This window comes from Sebastes fasciatus, chromosome 11, assembly GCF_043250625.1.
Source record: "Sebastes fasciatus isolate fSebFas1 chromosome 11, fSebFas1.pri, whole genome shotgun sequence".
NCBI lineage: Eukaryota > Metazoa > Chordata > Actinopteri > Perciformes > Sebastidae > Sebastes > Sebastes fasciatus.
Window position 1 is genome coordinate 27,237,373 of NC_133805.1, and position 11,638 is coordinate 27,249,010.

Here is an 11,638-nt window from a genome sequence, read left to right on the forward strand (position 1 = left end):
CCTTAATACCTCTAAATCACATCCTCCAATCAATTGTTTTTATCCCCAAGACCCCAATCTAAAATATCTTATAATTTTTTTTAATTTATTTAACCTTTATTTAACCAGTAGTAAAAACTCATTGAGATTAAAAATCTCTTTTCCAGGAGTGTCAAGATAGGCAGCACCACAGTTACACGGTTGCAGACATAAAACCAATCATAAGGTATCACAAAACATTCATCAAAATTCAAAACATCTACAGCCAGATGTGCCTGTTTCCAAATCATGAAATAAAACATCACTTCTGCATCATCTTCCAATGATTTGAACCTCTGAAGCGAAAGAAATGCCATTAAAACTGAGAAAATTATCATTTCTGTGTTCCTGGAATCCACTCAAGAACCCCTGGGACGCCACGCACACGCGCGCACGCACACACACACACACACAGAATAAAATCAAGACCATAATCTGGTAATAAATATAGATATCTTTAATTGCATTTCATTAGTTCAAGAATGCCACAAGTTATAAATACCACAAATCTGCTTTAAACATGCCAAAACTGTTTCAAAAGACTTAGAACAGGTTTAATACAAAGTACAGTCTTCCATCTTTAAAGGATACACATTTTCAAATAAAAGCATTTCTTAAAATGTATATTTAAAACACTGAGTAGTATAAGGCGTGGCTATTAAAACAGAGACCACAGGGTTAGTGTCGAATGCTAAAGGGGGGGACAAATGAATAGGTTTCATTCCACGAAACGATATCAAAAGAAGTTTGTCATTTCAAAACGCAGGTGATGTATGGTGGTTTGCTGGCGGATGATCTTATTGCAAGATGTGCTTGGATGTCAGTGACTGTTTTGTTAGCAACATTGTTTTGTTTTGGTATGAAACTATTCATTTGTTAGAATACATAATGTGCCAGTTTAAGTCCACTTTAACATAAAACTTCAACAAAAAAAAATCAAATAAACCAATAGCACGTCAGTTTAGGTCATTTTAAATCAGCTACTCTGAATGGGCTCTTCCTTCCTCGCCCTCAGACTTTAACTTCAATGTGTAAAAACAAAACAGAAACACGCACAGTGCTACAATATTGCATTAATTTAACAAAACAAGACGGAAGAATTAAATGATTATTAATAGCTATGAACACGGAAGGGATTAACATGCATAGCCTAGTCTTTTTGAAAATGTGCAAGTAATGGGATGCACCCCATACTGGTCTGTAACAAACTGCCAAATCATAAATTTAAAAACTGCTGATCTCTTCTTAAAAACACAAACGTCCCCCGTCAAGCAGGATTTTATATGAAGATCTTTCTTCATCAATTTGTTCACAATGTTATGAAACTCAAATCTGCAATAAAAGCCTGTCAAAATGAGCAGATATGAGCCGATCAAAGTTTCCTGAGTCCTTCAAATACTAAACAAACCTTCATGCACCTTTTCCTCCCTAAAAGGCAGACTCAAACATTCTTCTCTATCTGAATTCAGAGAAAAACAAAACACTTTGCAATATTAGTAACAGAAGCAAAACAAAGGCTAAAACCATGTGTGTGTGTGTGTCTACTGGCTACTTACTGTCTGTACTTCCTCTAAAAAGCCAGTAACACACGACACATGGAGAATGCCTTTGTGAAAACACTAATCCCTCAAAGACTACATTACCCATCTCTCCTTGCATCTCCATCCCACTTTAACAGTGACAGTTCGGGTACTTTGAAGTGGGGTTGTATGAGATACTTATCCATAGTCAGTGTATTACCTACAGTAGATGATGGTCGGCAATTGAAGCTGTTGTATCCATCTATGCTCTCTTCAAAACCACCAGACTCCATTGAAAAAAACTGTAATTTTATCTCGCAGAACACTGGAGTTGCTCGTCTACCGTTTCCTCAATTGGATAGTTTATTTGTGCTATTGTGTGACTTTGGTGAATCTGAACTAACCAAAGTCACACAATAACTCAAGCAAACTAACCGATCGAGGCAGCGGTAGACCAGCAACTCCAGTGTTTTGCGAGGTAAAATTACTGCTTTTTTCCAATGGAGTCTGGTTGCTTTGGCGAGAGCATAGATAACAGCTTCAGTCAGTCCCTGTCGGAAACATAGACTGTATAGCTGTCTCACAGCAAGGTAACCCGCTGAAAATATTCTAAATATAGCGTACGCTTAAACTGATATTGATTTTTTTAGGTGGCTGAAATACATTTTGCTGCCGGCCCGTCCACAGCAGGTAACTCCTGTCTGCTTCTCTAAACTGGGGACGTGCCGACCGTTTTCTACTGTAGGTAATACACTGACTATGGATAAGTACCTCATACAATCCCACTTCAAAACACCCAAGCTATCCCTTTAACTGTGAGTTCAGAGTGGCCACCACCGAGGCAGCATCGATCTTTACTAAACTACAAGTCGTGTACTTTCTGTCTTGTCAGCTAAACTATAAGATGGATTGTAGTGCAAAACATTACAATTTATACAAATGTGTGAAATAAGCCGTTCCAGCCACTTTAACACTTTAAGGCAAAGGAATACAAACTGATATGATCCACCACCACACATCCACCTACTGCTGGCCGCATAAAATCTGCACCTTGTCCAGTCGTTACAGCAACACGCCATATTTACATCATGTGCTTTTGTTTACCTCAAGTCAACTCGTCACTTGGTAATAATACCAATTAATAAGAATATAAAACTACTGTACCTAGATCCAAACTAAGCTGAAGAGACGTGAGATATTGTTATCCCTTTTTCTGTAAGCTAATGCAGAGATACCAAACCGTCGGGCAACTCAGACAAACTTAGTGTACAATGATGAGTTTTCATCAGGAAGCTGTAAAGCCCTCAATAATCATCCTCCTTGTAAAATGTGCAACTGCTACCAGAGGGCTCTCTACCTCGAAGGCACCTGCGGGGCACAGCTAGTCTAACGGTCCGAGGAATGAGGTAGTCTGGGTCAAATGTAGTAGACAGAAGGGGTGGTAGGAAGTGGGTGATTCACCAGGCCTAAGTGTTAGTGTAGTTCATGTCATAGTGTACAGTTACGAAACAGGAGAAGAAAGAGGGAAAGATAATACTGGTTGTTGAGAGAGTCCATGCATCTTACATCAGCAGCCAATAACTCCAAACTGCTGCTGTTTGCTTCCCCCTGGTGACCAGATTGGTACTCTGCATGTGTGTGTGTGTGTGCTGTGAATGTGTGTGTGTGTAGGATGGGGGACCACTCGGACTCTCAGCAACAGCGCATGCGAGGAGGCGGCAACTCCGGAGGCACTTCCGGTTCAGGCTGCAGAGACAGGATGCTGTTGGAAAGCTCATTGTTGGGAACTTCCAGAGGCATCTGTTGTATCAGGAAGAAGAGGACAAGTCAGGAAACACAGGGTTAATGCACTTAAAATTCAGGCAGTGTGCTTAAGTTGGCATCCACAGTGACTTATTGAGTGCAACGGGTGAAGAAGCTTCAATTTGTAGAAAAGAAAAATAAGCATTAAGGAGCAAAATAATCACAGTGTCTTGACGATATTCCTGTGGCTGTATGAGGTTTATGAAACAGAGAAGTGCTCTGAAAACAAGTATTCTAGGCAGAACAAGAGCCACAAAGAAATGTGTGTACAAAGAACGGTCAAGTAAAAGTGTACTTTTACTGTAATAACTTTATCTGATGAAAATTTAGAAATGCTGGCGGAAAGTGACGAATTTAGACTTCTCATTTGGATAGAATATTAGCCAATCTGATGGGCTGATATTAGCTCATCACATATGTATCAGTATTGGCACACGTCGACCAATACGTCACAAGAAAGTACAGCACGGAAATGTTAAAGATACGTTTGTTTTGTAATTTAGAAACAGTGTCGCTATTACATAGTTTGTCCTGTTTAACTAGAAAATGTCCTGCTCCGCACATATCTTGGTCACAATTCTTTCATAACCAAATCTAAGGAATCTTTAATAAAAATGGTTGTTCATATTATGCTTTTTTTGTTAAAAAAATGAACATCGACTATGTTTACATGCACAAACTGTTCTGTTTTTTGTCCTTATTTCAAAAAAAGACAATATTCCGACTATGCTGTTTATGACTAATGAAAATGATTATTCTACTAATATTCCTGTTTGCGTGCATACTCCGATTACATATTCAAAAACCTGTTGATATCCAAGTCTTTCATAATTTTTAATGGTAGGTGTGTTTCTCAGAAAGAGACATAACTGGTTGCTCTATGTACTCAACCGTAAGGCAAAATGTGTTGGGTACTCTTAGAAAAAGGGGAAAAAAATCAGGATAGACAGGAAGGCAATCCAGGCACTCCAAAATATTAAAACAAGTGGCAAATGAGGAAGGTAATATATTAAAAAGCCTTTATTATAGTGGCTAAATCATTTATAAAGTTCGTCAGAGAATTCACCCGTTGAAAGCCCTGATGAAGACCTACAGTACATGCCACTATAAAAAAGGCTTTTTAATACATTTCCTTCCTTGCTTGCCACTTGTTTTAATATTTTGGAGTGCGCGGATGCCTTCCTGTCGATCCTAAGTGTGGTTCTCCTTCTTTTCTTTTGGGCATACATCTCTGCTTGGTTTGTGTACAACACACAGAGCTTGCCGTAAACAGGCAAAAGGCCGTGTGTCGTAAACTGCTGTAAAAACCCAGACTGAGACACATATTCTGAATGCGCTTTATAGATGTCCAAAGAATGCTCCTGAAACCTGAATAATATCAGCATATCCCACAGGTCTTAATTGGAAAAAATGCTCCATTCGGAATGAGGCATATGAAATATATATGAAATATTGGTCTATTCGGAATAATAGTGGAATATTAGTGTGCATGTAAATGTGGTCACTGACTAATTCATCGTTATCAGATATTTGGTCAGGCTCTACTGATGGCAAACCCACCTTGCTAAGGATGTCATCCACAAGCTTCAGGAAGATCTCGTCCACATTAAAATTATCCTTGGCACTAGCTTCGCAGAAGCGCATTCCACTTATTCGAGAGCAAAACTGCAACACAAATAGAGAAAAAATTATCTTAACGTCAGCAAAACAATCAATCACCACAGGAGCAGAAGTGAAGCTGAACAAAACAGCTGGAAACTTCATGAAAAAGTCTCCCCTTTAGATTTAATGGAGTTTTTGGATAAGCCTGCTGCTGTGCTACACATAATGTCAGTTCCTGGAGGAGGGCATCCGTGTTATCAGTGTGTCTTTGAAGCACACAAAGTCTATGTTCAGACAATCAACTGGCACACTGAAAGCATCCATCTGCCCTACATTCCGCATTATTTAGGATATTTTAGTTTTATTTCCCTGCAGTCGTAAATTGTGACTGAGCTTTCAAGATGCTCTGCTCATAATACACATTAATGCATCTATTGTTTGTATTACTGCATCTTCTTTTAGAGAATTTGATATCAAATTTATAGAAACAGAGGATGTGGTTTTGTCTTATGATGGTGAATGGGAGCGTTTGTGTGCCGGACCCACCCTCTCTCCCTGCTGTCTGGAGATGATACGATCAGTCTCACAGTCCAGCTTGTTCCCGACCAGGAGAAGCTCTGCTTCCTCTGAGGCGTACTGACACAAAACAGAAAGCAGAGAGGGGACACGTTAGAACGTCATCAGCCTCACATTTTATAAAGGTCAAACTAGATTACTGCAATGAAATGTGTTCAGCATACTGTCCCCATGAAAACTGGTTCTGCAACTAAAAGAGAACTTCACAAAATTGACACCTCGATGTTGTTATTCTAAAAAAATAGACATTTTCTTACACATGGGTTTGTCAACAATTTTATGCAGTGTGATTTAGCAACATAACTTGGAATACAAAAGTTCCACTTTGGTGAATTTACCTATAAAGCTACAGCTGATACATTTTTGTGTGATGTTTGTGTAACGTTCAAAATGAATAAATGCAAGCGACTCGAGACTACAAGTTCTGAATTGAGACTACATTCCAACCGATAAAATGACCATGCTGATATAAACATATCAGTATGGGATATATAACAAGACTCTCTCTTTTGGCTGTTTATGTATCCCTGTACTTGTATTCACTTGTTCTGTAATTACTTTATCACACAATATATATATATTTTTTATTATTTAAAAAACGAGATACTGAAGAACAGAAATGACAAATATATGTTTTGAGTATCACCATTCTATAGTTTGTCCACCAAAGAGAGGTGGCAAGTTTATTTTTCAACTGCAAAATGTCTTTCCCAGTACATTTCTTGTTCACAATTGTTAGAAAAATAAAGGGAACACTATTAAAAAAGTTTACTTATGTTATGAATTGTGTAAAGAAAATTTATATTTTTAAATTCTCAAATATAATATTGGTATTGGTTTAAAAAATCCAGCATCGGTCAGGCTATAATTGAAATATTTTTTCTGCAAAATGACACATTAAAAAAACACCTTATGGCTTTGTACCTGCTGCCAGTGCAAGACAAAGGTAGAACTGAAGGGTCAATATCAGGGGAGGTATGAGTGGCATTTACATTTAATTCTTATGTAAATCTTTAGTGCCAGATGCTTGAGAGAATCCAAGGAATGGTTTTGTCACCGTACGAGCGAAGAGTGTAGCGTTTTAACACTTTCTAACATGTCAGGAAACTGGCATATGATAATAGCAGAAGAACACCCCCAAGAACTACCCAGAAAAGGCACATGTTACGTAATTCCAGCAGTCAGACAGTTTGTTTACCTTGTCTATCATTTTCATCCATTTGGGCAGGTCGTCAAAGGTCTCCTGCTTTGTGATATCATACACTAGCACTATTCCCTTGGCGCCTCTGTAGTAGGCTGATGTGATGCTGTTGAATCTCTCCTGGCCGGCAGTGTCCCTGGATGACATGAATGAAACCCAATATAATTAAAACTCTTGTCTGAATACCAAACAGCTGATTGATTTGATTTGATCAAAGGTATTTTTCATTCTTTAAAGATGACTATGATTAATAGGCCGAAGTTTAAAAAAGAAAAACTAAGATAAACGACAAAAGGGGCAAGAAGAAGCAATTTTGTGACAAGTCATAACTAATTCAATGTCATTAATCAATATGCTAGCAATACATTCATTAGTTAGTATGTACATCATTCATTTTAAAACACTGAATCGTTGAAACATTGTGTGGCTTAAATCTGGTATCCACATTATCATCAGGTATATAGCTAAAACAAAATAGACATCTGAAGAGTTATGTTCCAAAATGAGATGACATCCCATGTACAGTTATAAGCAGTATACAAACATTTCATAAATGTTTACGACAAATTATAATGTAAGCACATACTGTATAAGTGTTTATTAATGTATTTGTCAACAACTAGAACTCCTCCTGTGGGCACCAATACGTGGAGGCTGGTGTATATACAGAAAAATTAAATACAATATAGTAAAAAAAAAAACTGTTGTAGTAATGTTGAATATATTTTCAGAGGAGTTATAATTGATGAAAAAACTGCACATTAATAAACACTTTAAAATGTCCTTATATCTGCTAACAACTACATTATAGTGTTTGCCATTACCATTTATTAAATGTTTAAATACTGCTTATTAATGCTAAGAGTGTTACCATTAACTCAAAATGAGCAGCTATTATAGCTTGATCAATAATTACAGGCACTTGAAATTAAACCACACTAAATAAAGTGCATTTTGAAAATGAACTCTTCATTTTAACAATGTAAAGTGAGCAAAAATATGTTTCGATCTATGTTATGATCAGCTGATCATGTGAGTGTGTGGGTTAGCAGCAGCATGATAAGCAGATTGAGCTGCACTCACAGTGCAGTGTTACTGTACCTTCAGCCAGCTAGTCTCTCCCTGTTCCCATTGTGAGTCACAGTCAGGCTTATGAGCAGAAGAGCGGACAGAGACACAGCAGCAAAATGGCGGGTTAGGTAAGGCCGGGCGTGGTGGCAATGATGGAGCTTGATGTGAGCAGTTCAACGTGAGAGACAAGACACATTGAGGACGGACATCTTGAACGGAGAGGTCGCAGGGCGGGCAGAGGAACGGGGGTAAAACGGGACGTGGTAAAGGGTAGATGTGAAGGGTGGATGGGGTGTTAGTGAACAGGACAGATGCGTTAGTGAAGTAAGCGATGAAGTTCCCACGTTTTAGCCCAACACAATCAATGCAGTCAAACACTCAGTCAGTACAAAAGCTTTCCTAACTGGAACTTGTGGCATGTTAATCGTTGGACAAAAACTCTAGACGTTTTCAAAATGTAATTAAGGCCTAGTTAAAGTCACAAGACACAAGACGTAGAGCACAAGACTTTTTTTCTGGGAAGGATAAACTCTTTTAACATTTCTTCTGAGATCATGACTCTCTTTTACAGATGTTTTATTGACTCTGTTTTAACCTTTAGTATTCTTGATTGGTTTGGAAATCTAAATCTGTCCAACAAGTAAAGACTTGGAAGTTAAAATGGCCAGTAAGATTTTGGAAAAAAGATGTGGAAAAATATCAGTAAAATAAGTATCATGTGTGTTTTCATATATGCGTCTACTTGTAAGTCATTAATACAAATCAGGAGAAAAAGACTAAATGAAAGAACAACAGTACCTGATGTAAGCCAGAATAAAGTGATGGCCAACATATGATAAGAACATGGTGAGCATGATCATGTGCTGCTGCACATGAAGTCATATTCCCACTAAAGCCTCATGTTTTTAATATGGGGCTTCAGATAAAAGAAATACCTCGTGGCAAAACATGCAATGATGTCGTTATTAAAAAATATTATTTACACAAGACATGCTTTACTGTACAAAGCTGAGAGGCAGCAGTAGTTTTTGTTAAAGCAGGCTGCAGGGCGACAGAACAGACACAGGAAATGCACCATGCTGAGGAGTAAAGGAACTGGAGACTTCTGTCCAATTACTCACCATATCTGTAGTCTGATCTTCTTCCCTCTCAGCTCCACTGTCTTGATTTTGAAGTCAACTCCTATGAGGGGAAATCAGAAACACACATGTGGACAAGTGCAAGTACAAGCATTTCCTGTGTTTGTTGTTTTTTTAAGAACCAACAGCATGAAAAAGAAATTGACAGTAATTCATTGAAAAATGTAATGGTTGGTAATTGGTAATCTGGTAATCTGTGATCAAAGTAACACAATATCAGTGACGAGCGGTGTCACTGGAATGACAGGGGACAAAATGGAGCTCTGCCATAGCAGCTGCTTGTGTGTGACTATTTTGGGATTGGATACTATGACTGACTGACTGTTGTTTTGATCACGGGACTGTTTACCCAATTCTCCATATGTAGGGTTTTGAGTATTTTAAGCTGGCAGCATCTCTAACCATGGCACAGCACTTTGTCACATGGCTCTCTTGTTTTCAATAAAAACAAATAAAACCACTTTATTAAAGTGATAATGTGCTTTTATGTGGTAATATATGTAATGTGTCAGCTCTTAATACACAAAAATGGCTAAACATAAAAATGTCTGTTCAGAAATGGAGATGGCATTCAATGATGGCACTTGATGGGATAAGACTATACACTCATTCTAAAGTAATACAAATCTATTTAAAATATTATTGAAAGAACATCTCCTAGCTGAACAGCTCTCTGTGTCTGCTGATATTTAGCCAACATCAAATCATAAAAGGTTTAATGTTGGATAAATACAAAGTCCCGTTAATATTTATGGTAAAAGAAGTTGTTGCTTGTTCTGTATTTTGACATAATATGCTATGGTCCAACCAATAAGGAATCATATTAACCTCTATACTCTGTGAATAGTAATAACTTGAACCTAGGTCCTGTGTTGTGTGTTGGGTTGTGTCTTGAACATTGTTGTGTTTTGTTGCGTTTGATGTTGTAGTCATTGTTGGTAAAGACTGTAATGTGATTGTGTCCTGAAATGTAGCCTAAAACAGTTCAAAGTGATTTAAGTGGACTCCAGGAAGAATAGCTGGGCTTCAGCCACAGCTAATGGAGATAAGAATAAAAGAGAAAAAGAGAAAGATTCTCATTTAAACTAATAAAACAGGCTCATCACCAGCAGTAAATTAAGTTAACTGCAGCTGTCCAGTAAATTAGTTAACTTAATTTCAAGTAACTGTGTTGGGGCTCTAAAATCCCTGCTAGACATCCCATCCAACAGCCTCAAATATGCAACATCCACCCAAAACACTCCTCCTAGACTCACATGTGTTTGTCTAGTTGCTTCATTGCAACATAGTTTACTAGCTAAGACAGTTTAGTTAGCTAGAACAGTGTTGTTGTTACAGTTAGCTTAAGTTAGCTAGCTCCAGCTAGTAGTGTAACCTCTGTTCAGTCCCATTACAGTTATATATAACAATATGTTTATAACGTCTCCAGCTGTTGGTAGTTTATCTCCTCCAGTAAATAGACAGAGCCCTGCTGCTACATGCTGTCAATACAAAGTTGACACAAACAAGTCCCGTAAATGTCTCCTGTCCTCACCTACGGTCGACTTGCAAGCTTCGCAGAACGTGTCGTCGGTAAACCTCTCCATGATGCTGGTTTTACCGACACCACGGGAGCCAATGATGATGATTTGCAGTTTAAAATCAGCGGGTCGTGGAGGCATCTTCCTGCGGCGCGACTGCGCCCCCAGAGCGGGGGACGAGTTGTTGGAGCCGCCGCTGACACCACCACCACCGGCGGCCCTCCGCGGGATGTCATACCTCGGATCCATCAGTAACTACACATTGGTAATCACAAGAGAAACACACAAACTGCGCCTATACTGTTACACAACCGAAACTACGAGCTATTTACAACTTTCTTTGGTGTCAGTAGAAGTTGGTGAAAGTTTGCTCCTCAGTGCCGACAGTTGTTGTTGTTCAGCCATTAGAGACAGGAGCCCTCATGACGTCATCCACCACGTCACTACACACTTCCGCTTCCGGCGCTTCTTTCTCATTTTCTTTATAACTTATCATTATTTTATAGAACAAAAAAAGATTCGTGGTTTGTAGTGATTTTAGGACACATGAGCTGTGAGAAGCACAAAAACAAAAACTTATAAAAAAATTAAATTAAAAAAAACTGACAATAACCTGGTATTTTAATTAATTAATTACTTAATTCATTCTCACTGTGCAAAATCATTTTCCACTTGTGCAATTTTGTTAATAGTCTGTTTATTGTCAATACTGTATATACTGCTCCTATATTTATACTTCCTTCTATTTAAATGGTTAATATTTTTGTTACACTATGTTTAGCTCTTTTTTTACTGTGTTAGCTGATGCTTCTTGTTTTTTACACTATCCCTTTTGCTGCTGTACACTGCAAATTTCCCCACTGCGGGACTTATAAAGGAATATCTTATCTTATCTTATCTTATCTTTAAAAAATTTAAATATAATCTCTCCACCTAGTCCTATATATATACATATATATATATATATATATATATATATATATGTATATATATATTAACAGAGGTACAAACAGAATCTTAAAAGACAAAATCTCAATTGCTTTTTTTTTTAAATATTGGGTATGATGGTGCTATATTGTTTGAATTCATTAATAAAATGCAGGAAAGTTGGCTTCAGACCATTTTTTATTGTGAATATAAAATTTTACAAAAATAATAAATAATTGTATTATATACAGCATGTTATTT

The 11,638-nt window shown here is 37.7% G+C and overlaps 1 protein-coding gene across 1 annotated transcript; it reads right to left on the minus strand.

Moving 5' to 3' along the window:
* Positions 1 to 452: 452 nt before the first annotated feature.
* rab12 (RAB12, member RAS oncogene family) lies at positions 453 to 10,889 on the minus strand. The gene is made up of 6 exons (XM_074651932.1): positions 10,465 to 10,889; positions 8,913 to 8,973; positions 6,718 to 6,856; positions 5,490 to 5,579; positions 4,902 to 5,006; positions 453 to 3,338 (listed from the first exon to the last, which is right to left on the minus strand). The coding sequence occupies exons 1-6, from the start codon at positions 10,697 to 10,699 to the stop codon at positions 3,231 to 3,233; spliced, it is 738 nt and encodes a 245-aa protein (XP_074508033.1). The 5' UTR covers positions 10,700 to 10,889; the 3' UTR covers positions 453 to 3,230.
* Between the last annotated feature and the right edge of the window lie 749 nt (positions 10,890 to 11,638).